This window comes from Lepeophtheirus salmonis, chromosome 12 (genome assembly GCF_016086655.4).
Source record: "Lepeophtheirus salmonis chromosome 12, UVic_Lsal_1.4, whole genome shotgun sequence".
NCBI lineage: Eukaryota > Metazoa > Arthropoda > Copepoda > Siphonostomatoida > Caligidae > Lepeophtheirus > Lepeophtheirus salmonis.
This window is the reverse complement of record NC_052142.2, coordinates 11,652,017-11,673,633: the sequence shown is the minus strand read 5'-3', so window position 1 is coordinate 11,673,633 and position 21,617 is coordinate 11,652,017. Positions and strand designations below refer to the sequence as shown.

Below are 21,617 nucleotides of genomic sequence, written 5' to 3'. Positions count from 1 at the left end.
ATTTAAACCAATAAAATGGTTAAATTGTGATTGATTAGAAAATCCGTAAGGGACAACGCAACGAAACTCAATATATTTTATGATTTTGTTGATAAAAATCAGCCAACTCAACTTGAGTTTTTTCGAATGTGAAAATCAAATCACTATTTGAGTGGAGTAGATACATCATTGACTCAAGTAGAGTAGAACAGTCGACACAACATTAGTTTTTCAATTTATTATACTAGTTACTGTTTTTCCTATTCAAAATTTTGATAACTTTAATTAAATAACCTACTTAATATGTAATATTTAAATTAATGTTGTTGTTGTTGTATTTGCTGTAATATTTGATTCAACCGTTGTTGGGCACTAGGTTGATCGTGTGAAACAAGAGACCAATATTTTTTTTTTTCAAAAGCCCACAAAGAGGACATATCCAGTAACTCTGTGCTTATTTATTAATCCATGACGAATACAAGAATATATATATAGTCTTTATAAATATCTACAGGATGAGGAGTGAAAGATTAGAAAATTTTAAAAGGCGTTTTCCCTTATATATATTTTTATTTTATGCCGTTTTTAAAAGTTAGTAATTTAATCATTTTTAAACTTTTTATTCAATATTTACCCCCTCTATTGTGAATGTTGGCTGCAATACGGGCCGAACAGAAGCACAGCCGGCTTGATTCTGTATATGATATTAAATGAGGGGAGATTCAAAGTTCACAATAACTTAGTCAATTATAACCCTGCAACGAAGAATATTCTATCAGTTTATGATTATAATACAATCTATTTAGGAAAGAAAGTTCACTCCTCAGGAGTTAAATAATAATGACAACTGTTGACTGTCCTGAAAAATAAGATTATTGCTCTGGTTCTTCCGGATTTATTCCAGAGAAGAACCATAACATCCATAACTTCGGAGATGTATTGGTTCAACAGAACAACACTTTCTAGAAAAACAATCGAAAGTTTGAATCCTTGACTTGAAAATTCGGCCCCAAACCATTCCCAAAACTGCAAATTTAGATTTAAGAACTGTCCTTAGATCTGATGGAATCTCAATATTTGGAATTTCTATGTTGCAGTCATTCTGTCGGTTGAATTTGGCATCCTGTTCAACTTTTTTAACATTTGATGAGATAATTTCCGTGCATTGCGTAAAATTAGACTTCGTTCTATAAGGAGTGCTGCCAAGAACAGCTGAGTATTAATATATTTCGATCCTCGTGGACTCTCTGGAGTACAGAACTGCACAAAAACCAAACTCCACAGCCATTTTGTTTGACTATCTTCTCAGGTTCCAATAAATCTTGGTTCGTATAACTATGAGGACACAAGGGTTCTTTGCAGTCTGTCTATTTGATCTTGCGATTTGATTTTTTATTTTCGTATAAAGGAATGATAATTTATACTCAGTTAAAATATAGATATTTAAATCTTAACTAGAGTAATACATACATATTATATTTCTAAGAATATTAATTTCACCTTTACTACCTAAGGACCAAGGTGTTTTTTTTTTTATATTAAGAGTTATTGATGCTTAGAGAATCTGCAACTATTGAATTTGTCACACATCGGACCCAGCTGCACAACCTGTGGGTTGGGGTGTGTTATAATTCAAATTTGTACAATAAATATTTAAGTATATACAAATTAATTATATCTAATCTAATCCTTCCAGGGACACTCCAGTTATTCTAACAACCTTGGAACTCTCTATTAATAATTTGAACCCTGTATGTTTACGCTTCTTTTATAAGGAATCCCAACTAAGCCAAAAAATACGATTATTACACTTTTAGGGTCCAGATTATAATATTTACGCTTCTTTTATAAGGAATCCCAACTAAGCCGAAAAAATACGATTATTACACTTTTTAGGGTCCAGATTATAATATATATTTTGGGCCAAACCTGAGGTTTTGAATATACATATTGAGGAGAAACGAGTTTTACGTTCTTCTCTATAGCAGAGATTCATCACTAAAAAAAGTGTTTCATCCAAATATAGACAAAATTTTGTATGGTAGCTGTCACAGACTAAATTATTTGCCATACATTTCTATGAGATCACCCATATACTTAAAAAGGAGAGAAGAGGGAAATTGAATTTTAGTGGTGATGTATACAGACAATTTTTACCAAGCTCAATCAAGCACAAGCCTCTATTTATCTTAACCAAAGAAGTTCAAACCATCGACTGAACGGTAACAACCAGCCCCAAGTTTCTGACCGTCAAGTCTGCAACTACATTTTTGAAAAAAACAAAAACATATACGCATAACTTAATTACAAAAAGTTGTGCCACATCAATTATGTAGTGATAGGTGGATCCTAATATTGAAAAAAAGGATCATTCTTTTATACGAAAATAAAAAGGAAAATAGTATATAAGGTACTATGATGAATATTTAATACCATCTAAACAAGTAGATCTCCTACACTACTCCCCCTAGACGACAGAGTGAGTAAAGAGATAGTCTAGGTAGTAACACACAATAAAATGCATAAAAAACATTGATAAATAAACAAATAGACCATTCTCCAGTTGTAAATCTTGTGCATCTTATAGTCGGAGACGCTGGAACTCCAAATGCAGGTCGAAGTCTATCCATCGAGACATTGTCAGTTCATTGCCTCTCAATCACCTTAAACGGGCCCAAGAAATTAGGAGAAAGAGACTCTTATTGGTTTATTTTTAACAAAAACGAATTCGTATCTTTTTATATGTGTGTTAATGGGTTATTAAAGTGTCTCGGAGGAACGTCTATTATTTTCTCCATTGTTTTAAAGAAACTTTCGACGTCGAGGCTGCCAGAAGTAAAGGTGGACACGGTAAAGAAATTAAAGGCCATAGATCCTGAGCGGTATGTGAGTAACTGAAAAGGTGAATATTTAGAGCCCGAGTCTATAGGTACAGAGTTCCTCAATCCCCATCAAGCTACAGGTAGTGCATAGATCCAGTCTTCTTTTTCTTCCAGCATTCGTGCTACTTGCACGGTCTTAAATGATCTGTGGAAACGTTCTATGAGTCCGTTAGACTCTGGATGATACGAGGCTGTTTTCATTCCTGCGATCCTAAGTGTCCTGCAAACATTCGTCCATATTATTTAATAATAATAATAAATACAAATATATTTCCAATACATTGAAAGGCGTGTTCATGTTCTGTATTCTAATTAAAATTTACATTCTTCTTTAACAGGGGGGTATAAATGAACTGTCCATTGAGACAATTCGATGAACTGAGAGTAATATTGTGCCATGCCCGAAAATCTATGCATCTTTTGATTTTGGAGTTGGTACTTTTTTGGACTGCATTTATCTTATATTCTAGAGTCCTAAAACCTTTCGATGAAATAGAATGCCCAATTTAATTGACGATAGTCGCCACACATTCGCCAGCTTCCTTAGGGTTTTGGAATGACGTGAATACCAGAAGAAAAATTAGAAAAAGACGAGCGTAGGATTCCTTTCTTTAACAAATCGTTGATTTCGTCTCGTACAAAATTTAACTTCTCACCATCTAACTTGCGTGATTTCGCAAAGCAAGGAGGACCTTTCGTTTCGATATGGTGTTCAACTCCGTGAGCTGGATAAGTTTCAATGAAACTTTTATTATCAAATACATCATTATATTTCAATTTCATGTCTTGAGTCTTCGATATTTCTGAAATTAAGGACGGCTCATCTCGGAATAACTTTTTATTGAAAATATCTACTCCAAATCTGCAATGATATCACGTTGGGATCACCAATATTAAGATTTAAATATCTTTATTTTAACTAAGTAAAAATGATCATTCCTTTATACGAAAATAAAAATACTAGATACTATGATGAATATTTAATATCACCTAAATAAGCCGAACTCCTACATACTTTTATCATTTAAAGAACTAATGCAGTATTGTACATGTACGATTTTAAGGGATCGATTGTGCACAACCCAAGGGTCAGGGTATATCATCGCATATTAGAAGAGGTCGTTGGTGCTTAGAAAAGCGGCGGCTGTGGATTTTGTAAGTCCCTTTTGGCCCAGCACTTTCCCTCCATAACCTGATGGCCGAGGTGTATTTAAGATATTAGAAGGATTCCTTAATGCTAAGGAAAGTGGCGGTGGAAGAATTTACCATAATTTGGAGTGTAGTAGCTCGTATACACAAATCGTTGGCACGGTGTATTATAGTACATTAAGAGGGGCCCTTGGTGCTTAGAAACACTTATGCGATAGAGTTTGTACAGTCTTTTGTGCAACGCATCCCTTGTACAACCTGATAGCCAGGCTGTAGTTTGACATATTAAAAGGGTTCCTTCGTGCTCAGAGTCGCGACGGCGCAAGAATTTAAACTGCCTTGGGCCACAGCAGCTCATCTACATAACTCGTGTGTCAGAATGTATTTTAGCTTATTAGAAGGGGGCCTTGCTGCTTAGAAACGCGTCGGCAGTAGATTCAAACTACATACTACTGTGTAGTGTTATATGATACGATATGGTTGAAAATAAGACCCCGGTTACGCTGCCAAAAACGTGAAAAAAATATTTAGGGTAGAAAATAATGATTGAGAATTGTTTAATAAGTCTTTTGTATGGTAACAATATCAGTTAAAATTATGATTTTATATGTTTCAATCCTGCAGTTTGTGTCGTTTAGCCAAGAAATTTGAATTTGTCACCAATTTTGCCTAAAAATGACTTTTTTGTGTGACAAAAATTCGAAATCCAATTTTGTAGACCTATAAAATCTACAATGTATATTTTAAATACTATTATTAATTTAAAAAGGACAGATAGTGGCCAGGATTTTAAAATAAAACTGTCAGTTCAGTTGTTTCTTCCATAAATTTTATGCAATTGCCGATTGAAAAATGTCACAAACAAGAATAAAAAAATTAACACTTTTTAATAAATACCTGGTTTTAAGTAGTCATATTAACTAATAGGAAAGGCCAACAGGTTTGATTTATCTATCATTTTATGGTAAATAAATAAGCTTTAAATTGATAGCATTTGATGATATTTCTTGTACAAAAACATTTAAAAAAATAAAAATACTATCCATACTACCTAATTTTTTTGACGTGTGAAGAATACAGTCTATCATTAAAATAGATGGTACATAAAAACGTTAATGGCTATGTACTTCAAAATTTAACCTGAAAAAGTATCCTTTAGGTTGATGCGCTTAATTTTATCTCAGAAAGTTTAATATTTCTTCTTTTTTTAACGAAGAAACATAAAATATCCATGTTTTGGAACGCGTGATATTGCACAGACACATGACCAGCAGCTACTTGATATTGACTTGTACAAAAATGGGAATATCTAAAAAAATATTGCAGATTTTGTATTTCTGACTTCAAATTTGAATTCTGCATAGAATTTTGCTGTAGAAAATATGTATTACAAATTATAATTCGAAACCTGATATTTTTCCAATTTTGGCAGTGAAACTGGGGTCGAATCTCAAACCATGTTATATCTAAATTGAATTAAAATATGCAATTGTATACATCAATCAAACTTAATATTATTTTTCGCCCAAGTTTCCTATTTCCTAAGTAGTAAATTGTCACGTGTTTGACTATTTCTGGAGGAGCGTAGTAGAGAGGGTCTCCAATTCTACTCCTTTACTCTATTTAGAATTCTCTCAAAGAGGCCGTGCTCATGAAAAAATATAGAGGCCGTACTCATGAAAAAAATATAGAGGCCGTGCTCATGAAAAAATATAGAGGCCGTACTCATGAAAAAATATCAAGACCGTTTCATAGCATTTGTGGATGAAGTTTTAAACTTTAAATTACTTCACTCTATAAATTAGTGAAGTAAAAAAATCAGCGAGCTTATGTATTTAGATTAACATAGATTTTGCAACAGGCACTTACGCACACAGTAGATTTATAAAATAAATCTGATGGGGTTGAGGTGAATGTTGGGCAAAAATTGGGAATGAATTTCGGATTTGAATAACTTCTCTGTTAATACATAACTAATGAGCTTAAAGCTGGGGTCAATTAAGTGCTTACGTACTCACTTTGCACGGATATCTACTTTTTTTCTTCTTCATTACTATCCTTCAGTCCATCAGTTTCAATAGTTTAATGTTCAGATGAGTACGATTTACTCACAAGTTTGAACCTTATTATTATAAGGCAATAAAATAAGTCATAAAAAAACATAGAAAAGAAACAAAAATATTACTCAATTTATTTAAATTTAATTATTCTTCGACGGGAATTAAAGGAATCTTACTCACTCTTCGTTACATCAATCCAGAGAGTACGTATTTCCATGTAATACATAGGTTGATGTTAACTATCCTCTATGTGGCTAAGAAAACTCAGATTATAGCCATGAGTAGTGATTTCATTGAAATTTTAAACTTAAGCTAAGTAGTTATATATTTAACCTTATTTCATCTTAATCCGTGACATAGGGTTAAAAATATTAGGTTTAATTTTAAAAAAATGGGATATAAAAAATGATATTTTACGAAGATAACATTAAAATGTATTCATTCATTTAACACAATTGAATATAACATATAAGCTTCTCACCCTTTTCGATTTTTTAGGACGACCTCTTTTCTTTTTAATAGTATCCGTCGTTAAAGTAGTGTGTACAAGGCCAGATGAAGTCATAAGATTTGCTTGATCAGCATTGACAGTTGTTAAATGCTGATTACCATCGTGAGTCGTCAGATTTACAACAGCAGAGCTACCATTATTTACAGGAACTAACCTCATTTGTTGTTGTGGAATATGATGATGAACAATATGGTACTGTTGATGAGGAAGAGTTTGGATAGATACAGGGGTGCCACTAACTAATGGCATTGTTTGTTGTTGAGTAATTTGTGTAGCCTGCTGACCAATAGTTTCTAAAAACTGTTGTTGATATACTTGATGTGTAACAGATGGAGGGTTAAGAATTGGTGCCTCTCCAGGAACAAAATTAGGTTTTTTCAATATATCAGCATCTTCTTCTTTTTGAGATTGGTTTACTTCGCCTGGGTAATGCCCCTCCTCAGGCAAACCATCTTCAGATTCTTCGCCTTCAGATTCTGGAAATTCGACTTTTATACCATTTGTAATAAATGGGTTGCCATAAGGATCTTCGGTTAAATCTAAACCCTCCTTAATTTTAATCAAATACTCTTGATGCTTCCGAAGTTCCTCACACGCTTTGTTGAGAGCAGAAGTCCGTTTAACCTTGATTAGATAATAAAAAATTAAAGACATTGGGAAAATGAAACAAAAATCATTATATTTCAATCAAGTAGGCACTTACTTGTAATGAATGAATATTGATCGTAATAGAGCGAACTTGGTTCTTTTCAACTAAGGCTCTCTGATGATATCCACCAAAAAATCGAACATCATACATATTGTCTATAATTTTTATTACTTTAGCCGGCCAATAAGGAAATCCTTTTTGCCGGGCATAAACTAGTTCATGAAGAGGACGACAGGGTTTACAAAACCAATACTTATCATCTTCTGGTTCTATTGAGTACCTAAAACAATCCCTACATGCTTCTAAATCTCTCAAATCTCTAATACAATCGCGAAAAGCAGAGCGAGCCAAGTCTGACACATGAGAATTCACTCCATGATAAATTACAACATTGTGAATAAGAAGGTGACAATCTGCCCTGAATTCCTCCAAGTCACGATATTCAATGGCTAAGCACTTTCTTTCAATTTCTGAAAAATCAATCTACAAAATTGTGTTAATATTTATTTTATTTTATTTATTTAAATACTTGTTCTTTAAGCAAAAATGAAGCTCTCCACAGCTCCTCTTCTAGTTTCTTTCCATTAGTATCAAACAAGTTTAATTGATTTTGCAAATTACCAGAATCAATTATATTTTTGGATGGAGGCTGAGGAACTTCTCGCGCATAAATGCGCTCCGGTAGTTTTTTTTTAGATCTCATAACTATAAGACGAAACAAGTGATTTAAATCTCGTCGATCTCTCTTATTACTGACTTCGTGTACTTTTTGAAAAGCCTAAGAAAAATGATTCATGAAATAATATGCCAAAAAAATGAAACTAAAGTTAAAAGAAAGGAATAACATAATTATCTAAAAAAAAAACGTAATATATTATGAGAATATGAAGTGGACAAAAAAAAAACAACACCTTAAAACTTCCACATAAATTGATAAGTTTGTTTATTTGTGTGCTATGTTCCAAAAGTTAAATTAATTCACTTTTGATTGTAATACATAAATACTTATTTTGCATTTAACTAATTAAATTTCTTAATATATACTTTATTTCAATATTGCTTAATGAAAGATTCTAAATATTCCTTGGCATCAAATTGCATTTTGTTGATATAACCTTATCTATACCAGATTACCCACAGATTTTATCTACTGTTAAAATCTGATGACTTAGCAGACAAACTCAATTAAGTAATATTTTGATGGTGCAACCACTATTTTATTGTTTTGAAGTATAAATGGTTGTATTGCCATGTGAAAAAGAGAATAAAAACAATCAAAATATGTAAGAAGACTTTTTGAATTTTACATTTATGTTTTTGGCAGTATGTTTTTTTTTCATCCATAAAACAATTCCAGTTTTTACAAAGAAAAAACTTCAAAACCATGGGAGCCCTACCAACCAATTTATCTTATTGCAAACATTTGTTTTTCCTTTCTTTCTCAAATAATTGCAATAACATTTAGAGCCGTAAGGATTATCAAAAAAATAGACTGAACTTCATCAGGTCTGATAAAACAACATATCCCCATTTCTTATTGGGGTTCATGTGCAAAGTATGTACCCAACTTTATGGTATTTCAACAAAACTTGTCCCTAACTCATGTTTGAATTTGGTTGGAATAATGTACATTTTACATTAAAGTTTATGTTCGCAATTTCCAAAACATCCTCTTCCGATTGGATGTGTACTTTGTGCATATCCGCATAGCCCAAATGATTATCCCTTACTTAGTCAAGTCGTTTAACCTTATCAAGATAACTTCATCTACACTTATTTTTCCTCTTTTACTTTGTCACATTGGTGTATTCTTTGACATATTGAAATAATAAAATTCAATTGAATAATTTCGAAATAAATAAATTGAGCACATTTAAAAACCATAGCCATAGCAAGTATTCTTTCAAATGGACTTGGAGGCGTTGTTTACTAATATTAGATAGTTTACAGAACAATCCAGAGATGCAAAATAATAAAACTCCATGAATGATAATATTATTTAACATTTGTAAATTTAAATTCAAAATTGTATTTGGGGTGCAAGGAAAAAATAAAATAAAAAGGAAAACCTTATATAATATATTTATGTTGCACTTCCAAACTACATACATTCGTACCACCGTGCAGATAATATATATTTATATTATGATAATGCCCATTGTGTATTTATAAAACAATTATTTTGGTAGGGAGATGTAAACTCTGACTAGTGGATTTGCTATGTTTTCTTAGGACTCTTACTCGTTAAAATTTACTGGTATTCCATAACCCTAATTTATTTTTTCTATTATTAATGAAAAAAAAAAACACTTTATAAATCCATGAAAGTAAGGCATGCTAACCTTCCTGGGATAAAATTTTATTAAGTCTACCGTCAGTCTGGAATATATTTAAGTGTGGAAACCTATAGGTGATTGGGCGTCCTTTTTATCTTTATTTATTTATTTTCCCATTAATTAGCTGTGTACGCTATTGAAAGTATATTATCCAATAGGTGTTATGAAAACAAAAACAATACTATAGGAGGGATTTTTTCTTCACTTCAAACTTCAATCTTTGTACATCCATGTACATGTATTGCAATTTTATTTCTAATTTCAAGGAACGTGGCTGTTCCCCAGAAGCAACTAAAATAGTATTTAGTATAACTACTTTTACTTTATAATAAGTTCAATTTTATAATATTAGTTAGATTTGTCATGTCTATCTTTTTAATTGTATTCCTCTTTGTTGGTTATTAGTTGCAGTCACTTATAACTTTTCCAATATTAAATTATATATATTTTCCTTTAAGTTTGATAAAATTATTAAAGTAATATAGCTATTTATTTATATCTGACTCAAATCCAATAAACAAACAAATTTTAAATAAGTTTTTGGATTTTCAACAAATCTTCTTTGATATGACTAAAAAAGTGAAATCCAAAGTTTACAAGCATTTCCTTGAATTTGGAAGAAAATTTATGTTGTCAAATTCTAGCTGATGAGAAGATCTGATCGGCAGAAATGGCTGGTGCCTCGGATAACACTATATTCAATTTAAAGAGGCACTTGAAAAGAAAACATATCTCCGAGCTTTCTAATTTAGGAATTTTATACGATAAAAGTAGATCATATAAAGGGCATCCCAATCTCAATTCTTTATGACGGATTTTGTTGCGACAAATCCAATTAATATTATTTTGAGTGAAGAATCTATCAAATACCATGTTGTTGATCTTGTAGTAAATTAGGAAGTCTTTCTTCTCTATTTTGATTCATGTATGATATGAGTGCTCTTGAAATCTATGCCTGATCAGCTTGAAATTGACTCTCAAGAAACGGTGAGGGTTTTTTGATGTAAAGATATAAAAAAAAGTAAAATGAGCTGACGGAAAATATAAAAAGGAAAATAATTTTCATGTAAGTAGATGGTGCTACACGTAACCTAAAGAATTTCCTTGCTATAAATATTTAAAAGGCTAAGAAAATGGTGAGACAGTTCGGTTGCTAAAGTAAGACATTGGAAGTATAATTGAAGACAACAAAGAACAAAAAGATGGCAATGACGAAGAATTAACTATGAGTATAGTCCCAACAGTACACCACAGAGGGTGTGGCGTTCATGCACTCTAGCTTGTAGTGAAAGATTGATTGAAGCGGGGAAAATTTGTCATTCTGAATCATGCTCGGCAACTGGTCAAAAATATGAGGAACTCAAACGTTCTGCCTGCCATTCGCAAAAAGACAAATAAAATACCAATCTTAGATTGTGCGACGGGATGAGGGAGCATAAAGCTCATGCTGGATAGGCTCATAGAGCACCGATGAATTGTTGATGATTTAGCAGAAACTTCCAAGGATTTCTACATGTCAGAATCTATATGGACTTCAATTACAGAATTGAATCATGTTCTTGAACTGTCATATGTAGCAACAGTAATAACCCTAACAGAAAAGTTGAATCCCAGATCTTTAAAGGAATAAGAGTCTTTGAATAAAGAAGTTATGTTCCGCAAAAGGTATATATGTGCAGAAGATATTCTAAAGTATAAGTCTAAATGATAAAATGAGAGAAAAAACTTATGTCAAATTTACTATTCTTGGTAGGGGTTTATCTGGCTCTTAGATATCGTTTTCTACTAGAAGTATCTCATAAGATGTTGGCCAGAAAATTCATCATGGAAACAGCAATAACAATGTTTTCCGTTGACGAGGAAGAAGGCCTGTTGACGGAATAAGACTCTAGTACAAGAAGAGGATGAGGTAGAGAAGGAATTAAATATTCTCGATAAACGTTCCAAGAGAACTTTTCAAAAAATCAATCCAAGCACAAGAAAAATAGCTTTGAAGGATCTAATCATCAACGTCGAGAATGGACCTGGACTAAAATGTTTAGTTTCGAAGTTTTTATCTTCCCTTTGGTAATCCTAACTATATTAGTTAGGTTTCTATTCTACTTTACTGGAAGATAATTCCTTAGGTAATTTTATAAGATCTCCTCAAACGTGGTTGTGTTGTGACACTATTTGGTACTAATATTGCTAGAATTAATATATTGACATGAATGGGTATTCATTTAGTGATTCATTCCCCTCAAAAATTTTCTTAGTGATATTCAATTTGACAATTGTTTGAATAAAATAATTTCATGCACATATTTATTTCTCCAGTCGATGGGAAGAGAAGAAACATTCTACCAAATCAAAATTACAAAGGAAAATATTCCTTAATTAGTTATCAATTATTGTGAGGATCATGTCGAACAATGTAATGTCAGGGTCAATTTAAACGATAACTATATCCTCAATAACTGACAGCTCTGCAATATGAAACCTCTTTAAGACCAATATCGTCCTGTGGATTACTAAGCTTCTGCCCATACTCCCGTGTTTGTTCCAACAGGACTTAGCAAAGCCGACAATATTGTCCAAAATTTGCTCCAAGTCAATGTTCCAATTTTCTTGGACGTCGAGACCTGAACCCCACCTCCTCTCACATAACCCTTTTGAATATCTGCGTATAGGGGAGTTAGAGGACATGGCCTTTGACAAGTCCCATCCATCCAAAAAGGCCAAAGGGCTGGAATCTGCTCACATGAGAAACCCCTGTGCTAGCTTCAGGAGCAGGACGAAGCGCTGGTGGTGGCTGAATCGAATAAAAGGTTATTTCTATGGTTAAATAAATGCTACAGACATTCACCCTGTAACTCTAGTTAATAAACTTGACGAAAATCAAAACTTTGTCGAGATTTTTCTGTAATCAGATATATTATATAATATTCAACTACAATTAGTCTCATTTGATAACCCTCTTATTGGTAAGTGTGATTACATTTTAGTAAGATTTTGCATAAAAGAACACGATAAGTAGAAAAAAAAATTTAAAGGGTAAAATAGAATTACTGCTATGAAAATATTGTAATTATATTTAAATTCATAAATATTTATTTAATAATATATTTTTTAAACAATTTACACTCAAAATAGGGGTTCATACATTTATGACGCCCAGTTGATAGGGAGGGGGACTGATTTTTTAAAGGGGGGAGTACTGGATATCAATGGTCTTCAAGATAGCCAATATATTTTATTTACAAATCCATACCACTTACATCAATATAACACACTTTTCTGAGTGGAACCCCCTGGAACATAAACTCTATGAAAACAGAAGGATTCGCAAGTTATTTTTTACATTATAAGCAATTGTACTCTTACTCTTCCCAGCCAAATTTCACTTACAAAAAGTATCAAAATGAATAAATATACATAATAATGATAAATATAAGTAAAATACACAATATAAAAAATCGGTCGAAGTTTATTTTCGTGCTTATCCACAATTAAAGAAGCAAGAAGGTAACAAAAATTGAAGGAGGAGAGAACCCGATATTAAGAGTCCCCCAAGTAGTACTAAAATATTATTCAATCATTAGAGGTCAAGGCTTCAAGAAGAAAATCCAATCAAATAAATTGGTGCGTTTTAAATTATAAAATACCACAACAAATTTAAGTGAAAGTAATATCAAACATTAATATGGGCTAAAAATTTAGGACGTCCAAACCAAAGGGGGTATCATGTCTACAAAACATCCAAACACTGAAAGAAGATGAGGGGGTAAAAAATTGTACTTTTTCTGGAAGTCATAAACGTCGAGACTTACTTCAAAGGGAGAAGTTAACACTAGGACAACCTATTTAATTATGAAAAATAAATAAATAAAGGAGCACACACAACAACTGTTTTTCCTTTCCTAATTTTTCGTTACAAACATATTAACATTACTCAGTATATAAGTATGCAAAATATAAGATTTGGGGTTCAATGGAAAAAACCTTCTTTTAGACATTTATTTGGAAATGCCATATTTGCTGTTAAAGTTAGCTTTTCATTATGGAATGCCCCAAATGTATTATATCAACTTTGAGCATTTTCAGCAGCAACTAGTAAACTAATATTAATAAAGATAATATTACTACTAAACTATAACTACTAGAAGCAAATACGGGTCTTTGATAAATGAGCTTTTTAAGCCTAAGACTAACTCCTTTTACTCAAATGCCAATGAAAAGTAAGATGTTATTTTTTTCCAAGCAAACCTTCAGAAAAAGAGGTTCTGACCTTTAAATTTAATTTCCTCAGGATTTGATGATAAAAATATAAGTATATTTATGAAATAAATATTAAATTTTACAAAAAAAATTAAGAAACCTGTCCTAGATCAAGAAGAATATTTCAGTTTTTTGGTGCCTTCTAACTCACTCAACCTCAACCCTTAAAATCTATACGTCTATAGCAAATTAGAAGAAGCAAGTTTGTGAAAAACTTCATAACTTCATCACAACATTGAAGCGAGATATCAAGAACACTCACTCAGAAACTTGTTGCTGTCTGCAGGTACTTCAAACAACGTCCAGGGCTTGTAGTTGAGGCCATAAGTGACCATGTTGAAAAAGTATTATACTTTTATGTACATATTTTAACATAAAAAAAAATAAAAAAAAGAAGATCTATAGAATGGGTTCCCGAACTTTTTCAAGCTGGCACCCCCTTGGCTGCAATATAAACTTCTATCGCAGCAACCCCCAATAAATAAATATAAGTTTTCTTCCAAAATGAAAATGGGTATTGGGAGCAAGGACAGTAATAGTTGTTGTTCCATATTAGGTTTAAACATACTTAAGACAAGACGTAGATCCCCAAGTTTGGTAATTTTAAGCTTGTTAATTTGATTGAAAAAAAGAAAAAAAATTACACTGAAGGTCCGTTCTACCGAATAGGATAATGGAAAAGTAATAAAATATATTTTTCACCTTATTTCATAATACTAGATTCTTTTTTTTAACCAAAATCTGGGTATGATATCTGGAGCTTTGGACTTAGGTAAATGTCGTTTGCCCGCACGTCATACATTCTCTTGTATCTTGAAATTAGAGACAGCGATAGTGGATAGTCTAAAATCAATTATTGCTACCTCTTCATAATATTGAAATAAGTTAGAAACGAAAAATTTATGAACGGAGTATCAGGAGAGAAAATATTTACTCAATCGATCATAATTGCTCAAATAAGTTTCCACGTATGATTAGACAATCATTAGAGTTTATAATGTAAATTTGTATTCATTTATGTTAATACTAATTTTTTGTTACAGGAATTATTGGATTTGATGACATAGAAGTTCCTTTCCATGATACCAATTACATTCATCCTGTAATTATACTGTAATGGTCCATGTAAGATACAAGAAAAAGTTGTAGTGCTTTACTTAATTAGATGTGATCTCCTCCTGCGGCCTCATCCTTCAGTCCACGGATAACTCCTCGACATGAGAGCTTTCATTTACTTTCGTGATTCTATCAAGTGATAATTGTCAGAATATCTCAAAATGTCAAGATCCCTTTCCTCCTAATCCAAAAATATAGTATTTGCCCTTATAAGTCATTATCTTTTTATTAAAAGTTTACAATAATTAGATTTTAGCTATACATTGTCATTGTCTACAATTTCAAGATTGAAAGAGAAAGTATGACAAAATTTTTGCTTGTTTTGCTGCCAATGGAACTGGAAAACTTCACAAAATTGATGGCACCATGAAAAAGGAAGACTACATCGAGATTCTTGAAATGTATCCGCATAAATAGCAGAGATGCTTAAGCTTGGAAGACATTGGTGGGTCCTGCATCCAAATCACATTTCCCAAAATGTTCAAAAACTGCTCAATAGGCATATGTTTAGGGTCATAGAATAGCCAGCCCAAAATCCTGACCTTTACCCTATTGAGAATCTATGGACTACATTGAAAAAAGCAATGTGGAAAAGACATCCGATATATCTCAATGAACTTCGGAGATTCTGTCAAAATCAGTCCCAGAATTTGCCTTAATTTGGTAAGGACTTATTCTTATTGAAGAAAGCCAGAGGCCATGTCACTAAGTATAAAGTCATTTTGCTTTCGGGTATGAATACTTATGAAACGCCAAAACTGATATTTTTTTAATTAACTTCGAAAAAAAGAATAAATCATTATAACATTTTTTTTTTGGTTAAGAGTAGTTTTTGATTGACAAGGGATATTCTAAATGAGTTTGTAAATCCAAAATGAACAACTAATTCTGTTTTCTTATAATTTTTTTAGGAGTACGAATTGTTTAGGAGTCAACTGTATGGTAGTGCAATAAAAATAGTTAAAATTTTCATATACATATACTTGTTTACCCCATATTCAAGAAAATTTTATTAGCTTTAATTTAACATAACTTTAAATGTTATAAAATCTACTTTTGGGCCACTACAATGAAAACAATAATAAAATATACATCGAATTTTGCAGTATTTTTTGAAAAACGTCACCAATAAACCTAAATGCCTCTTGCGGCAATCATATCTAAGATACAAAATTCAAGTAATTTCTATATTTAGTTAGTCTAGACCATGGAAAATGGGAATAATATCAGGTTACATATTATGTTTGATGAAAAAAGTCAAACTTGAATAACTCTTCAACAAATTCTCAGTGTTACTCTACTTCATTCATGAGCACATTTACTCGTGGTTATAATGCATACTTATTTGTTATCTCCTCAAGAATGAAAGAATAGCGAAAACAGCTTTGGCAAAAACAAAATATACTGTACATGTTGCCAACTACGAAAGATTTCACACGAGAGTAAAAGATTAAGATTTAAAGTCTATACACATAGAGTGTACGTATTTGATTACCATTATGACTCCTACCAAAACTATCATATCTATTTGCCATTTATCACCACTTCATTAGTCAAACTCCCAACAAACTTCCACAAGGACTTCATGACTTAATATTACTGCCCCATAATTGCATTATTTCCTGTAATGTATTCATGTTCCGTTTACCTGGAATACAATTATTCAAATTCAAAATCGTATAAGCTTTAATTCAAACTAGATAAATTGCCTTATTAATTTATTTTGCAAAAGAACAATTATCCAGTTCGAATTAAAGCTTTGACACGATTTTGAATGTTAGTAATTGGTTTACAGATAAAAAGATAATAGTTAAGCAAAGTTTGTCGATTTGTTTGTCTGTGGAGGGTTCATTTTTAATGAGCCCTTAATATCTTAGAACTGCAGGACTCCTTGATGTAAGAAATATCAATGTGGCAACGAATAGAGATAAGAATATTTTTAAAATTGGGTGAGCCTTTACTCTGTTATACAAATAACAATTTCATTTATATAGTAATAAAAAGAAAATAAGGTTTAATCGAACATACCTCTTATAAATATACAAAAAATAGTATAGAAATGAAGTTAAGATTTTTATAAATAAACTCTTGAGTTCCGAAGAAATTAGGATTTTGAAGAATTTTTGATTAGTGATACATTGTAAACTAAAGCAATAATATGTAACTATAATTAATGCATCATTTAAAAGCTATCAAATTACTATTGCTTATGTTTTTTGTTTTGTTTTTTTACTTTAGAACATAAGAAAAAAAGTTATTTGGAATTTTTTGTGGACAATTAGGAAGGAGTCCCGTGCTTTCCTAGCAAAGCTTTCAATAAACGTGCTCTTTCAACGTCTGTTAATTTTATTATTTATTGTTTTACTTTGTTACGCTATCCAACTCAAATTATAAGCTTTAAACACGGCAATTTACCTCCACAATCTAAATATATAAGCTTTACCACTAATTCTTGTTAACAAATATTAAGTAGTCAAATGATTTCATAAAAAAACTGCAGTTGTAACAATTTTTTTTTTAAACATTAGAATGCCCCGTTTCAGATATTATATACAGTCAAATCTGGATAAAATCAATTCTTAAGTAATAAAAATACGCTTATAGTCAACTTTCCAGGTGGCATTCCCCAGAGTATTATATGACAAATAGACAAAAAGAAAAACTTTGCTTGGTCAATAACGGATGTGAATATCGTTTTGAACGTATATTTAATAAAGAAGTGATAAGTGGAAAATATGAATGTTTTTTTTTAATTATTCCTCCCTATTTTCAAAATTCTATCGTATCAAGGAGCATTACAGTTTATAGAATGATCTGTCAGTATATATGTCGTCTCTCAAAGTGACCATATTTTCATGAAATTCTCTCGGGCAGTGTTTTTACGCTCACTGCAATTTAGGGAATATTATCATCCCCCTTTTCTTTTTAAAATGACGCACGTAAATTGAGCTACACACGCTCGTTGCAAGGGATGTGAATATTGGCTATATATCAGTGACTATAAATAATAAAAAATGTATATGCTAATAAAATAAAAATATGGATGCTCCTTCTTTTGAAAATTCTAACGTATCAACAAAGCAAAGAGTTTATAGAGACCAGTGTCATCAGATATTCCATTTCCATTTTTTTAATGACATTCCCACTTACCCGAAACATACTGATTTCTTGTAATTTCTACATTTGTCATCTATAATTGGAAAGTTATCGATCAAATTAGTTCTTATGTATTGATTAACAGATTGTACCATTTTAACATGTGTCCTCTTTGCAACAGTATATTAAAAAAAAAATCAAACAAATGTGCCTACAAGGTATTTATACCATAAAGGATGGCTTCATTTCTTATATAGGCGAAATTCCATCTATTAGTAGATTTACTGTTCCTGATTATGAACCAATTGAAATTATAATTTATTATTTTGCAAAGACTTGGTATAACTTACCTTTTTTTAACCGTATCATCCTCTTCAATTTCTGAAAGTGAACTTTTCTCATTTTGAAATTAAATGAAGAGTCTTGTTGGTTTCCATCCCAGTCTGAGCTCTAAGGTAACAAACTCAACTCTTGACAACAGTCATGTCGATCATGTGAAAGAACAAACGTAAATAATATTTTTTAAGAGCAAAAATCCATAATTGAATACCCAATCATCTGATTTTGTATATTTACCATAGCCATGTGATTGTAGTACGATGGAACTATTCATGAAATAAGTACTTCCTCGTATTTAATCAACATTGTATGGTATGAATTTAAAAAAATGAAATTCATACACGGATCTGTTGACTATCCACTTGAAGATAATGATATTTTTATCTTCTGATTTAGTATTGTGTTCATCATCCCTGTATTGCCGTTATTTCTTTTTATTTCTGCATGGTGAAGCTAAACCAACCGTATGTAGATATTATTGTAATGAGTATTTGGATTGCTACAAAATTATAAATTGTCAACTGTAACATATAAACAACATGGCTTGCTATTTTGTTACATTTAAAAAAAAAAATCTTCTTTATTACTTATAAACACTAAAATACTGTTTTCGTTAACATTTACTTATAATAAATAATTAAATTATTTGTTTGGAGATTATAAATCCTCACGAGGATAATATTTCAATGAAAATAAATTTTGTAGTTTAGAAGAGGATTCCCGAATCATTTAATTTGGAAATTGCAATGACACTTAGATTTGCAATTCGGAAGTAAACTGAAGTTATAAAGTCTCTTATATTTTTCCTCGCATTATAAAGTAGCATTGGAGATTAAAAAATTAGGTAAAGAGGGTCACATTATGTTCCGAGTCTAGGATTGCCCTACACTTTTTTTCAATTTCAAAAGATAGAGATTCTCAAAATTATTCAAGAGTGAGGTTTGTAGTGTCAAGTATCGATTTTTGTACTTATTATTCGTACAGACCGTATTGCACAGACTGAGGCTTATAAAATGAATTATATCGGCGTGATTTGTTAGTTTTATACACAAAGGACACTAATCAATTAGAGTAGGAGACAAAGTGGAGTTGACTTAAACCAGAGTTTCAATAGAAGATGAGGATTCTCTTTGTCACCGGGTCTTTTATTCGAATATTGTATCTCTTTATTACATTCCTCAGTTATTATAGTAGTATTCGGAGTATAGGATGATTTCATGCAATATCAGTAGCAACGGATGTATTCTTGAGCCTATGGACAGCGATCTACTAGATTATAACTAACTGTCACATCGTTGATGTTAAGAATATCTCCACAACGAACAATCCCTCCATTAGAGGAGATTAAGTATACGGGGTGAGACATGAAGATCTCTTCCAAAGGGACGAGATCCCAGAATTTCAAGTTTTAACGGATAAGTATGTGGATAGAAAGTGTAAATGTCGTATGAATGATGGGTAGGCGTAGATCCATATATCCAAATGCTCTACAGGAGGAGAAACATCCAAATCACCACAGACAATCATTGATTAATCAAAACGACCGAATCAATAAGTTTTTCGTCTCTCCTCTTCAGTTGAGTAAATGACATTATTTTATCGCTCAGCTTGTTTACCATGATCAAGCTTTCTGTTCTATTTTGTTATTATTTAAGTATACACAGAATAATCCAATTCGACAAATGATTTTTAATTTTGATACTTGTCAATTAATCAGATATTGTTCAAATTTGATATTTTTATATAAGAATGAACATCAAATTAGACATATTTCGTGTTAATTTAATGCCTCCTCCTAATGAGTGATTTTTAAAAAAATAACATTTTTCTAATGTCGTCTGTTTCACCTATGTGCAGGTCATAACATTTTCTTGACTTACAAACGGTACAAAGATGGAGAAAAATATTTTTTTTTAAAAAGGTAATGATATAAAAAAATGGAGCACAAATCTGGAAGGATATAAGTGGAGGGGAGTTGTTATAAGACAAAATATAAGAAAGTGAAATATTATTATTACCGTATAGAAATAAGACTCGCAAAAAAAAAATCCTTCTTGCACGAGAAAATTTCAACAGCAGTCTCTGGTTTGTTAATATACCTAATCAATATACTATAAATAAGTATATCTTATTAATCTATATTAGGATTCCTCATGTATATAATGAAATGAAACTAAAAATGTCTACTTTTAATTAAAAGCAATATTTATGAAGTTTTAAGGAATTGAATTGCTTCAATTTATGTCATAATTTTTTTTATACACATTAAATTCTGATGATACAATTAATTATCGAAATATCATCCTTTCTTAAGAAATGACAAAATACGAATTAACTCAAAAACTAAGCATAGAAAAAAGTAATTTCGTAATGCATTTCAAAATTCTCTTCAGTGGCATTTTCCCGGGTTTTTTTTTTTTACCACCGATTAATGTTAGTAGTAAAATACGAAAAATATTATAAGTAATTGAGCAGATCCAAATTGAAAGAGATTAAAAATCTAAGAATATACTATAGACATACCTCACAATATTTACAGACATATTCCTCTGATGGGATGAAGTCGGGACTTTTAATACAATCCTCATGGTAAACTCTGTGACATGTGGCGCACAGAACCACTTCCCCGCCTGCATGACATTTGAAGCAATACCAATCATGCCTCTCCCTTGGTAACATATCAGACGTTGGTAATCGATAAGCTTTCTCCTCTATTCCAGACTTGGTTCCCTTCGTCCCTATCTTCGTTTCTAACTTGATGAGATTATCTTCCACCGCTAGATCCAGCAGGCGTTGAGTCTCATCTACAATCACTCAAAAAATCATCCAATTCCAATAGTCCCATTGGCCCCCCAAAAATTACCTTTTTTCAATTGATAATATCGACTCATGTACCGGCCCATTCGAGTAATCGCGGGAATCTGCTTTTGAAGTCGAACGGCTTTGATCGCATCCCAAAGCTGTTGTGCCCGTCCAGAGGAAGAGATTCGGCGGGTCTCTTTCGTGACCATTTCGTAAGTTAAAGCAAACAACCCCCTATCTTCTCTTCAGTATCCCCTCCCCTACTCCTCTGGAATCCATCCACAGACCTCGAACAAGACTCCCTCCTCGTAGTCTGTGCTAGCAAACGCAGAACTCCACTTCTCCACTTCTCCCTTTCTCACTTTTCTTCTTCTCTCTTAGCTGGAACTGGCGAGCACTCTCCCACTTTCTCTCTCTCTCTCTCTCTCCTTCCTTCTCTTT

At 31.9% G+C, this 21,617-nt stretch overlaps 1 protein-coding gene and 1 long non-coding RNA gene across 4 annotated transcripts in view; both read right to left on the bottom strand.

Moving 5' to 3' along the window:
* The window catches only part of LOC121126690 (zinc finger MYND domain-containing protein 11), a 27,375-nt gene extending 5,758 nt beyond the window's left edge, over nt 1–21,617 (bottom strand). Inside the window, exons 1-6 of one of the 3 annotated variants that reach the window (XM_071892059.1) lie at nt 18,386–18,663; nt 18,264–18,325; nt 18,090–18,205; nt 7,760–8,008; nt 7,285–7,713; nt 6,552–7,205 (exon numbers count right to left, since the gene is read on the bottom strand). In XM_071892059.1, the coding sequence (XP_071748160.1) occupies nt 6,552–7,205; nt 7,285–7,713; nt 7,760–8,008; nt 18,090–18,098 (1,341 nt within the window). In that variant the 5' untranslated portion in view covers nt 18,099–18,205; nt 18,264–18,325; nt 18,386–18,663. Of the gene's footprint in view, nt 1–6,551; nt 7,206–7,284; nt 7,714–7,759; nt 8,009–18,089; nt 18,326–18,385; nt 18,664–20,897; nt 21,179–21,237 lie in introns of those variants that run through there. The other 2 variants (XM_040721994.2, XM_040721992.2) reach the window with 2 other exon arrangements.
* On the bottom strand, nt 18,802–20,487 carry LOC139906737 (uncharacterized). Its single transcript, XR_011782559.1, has 2 exons — nt 20,393–20,487; nt 18,802–20,324 (listed from the first exon to the last, which is right to left on the bottom strand). It is a non-coding gene; the product is annotated as an uncharacterized lncRNA (long non-coding RNA).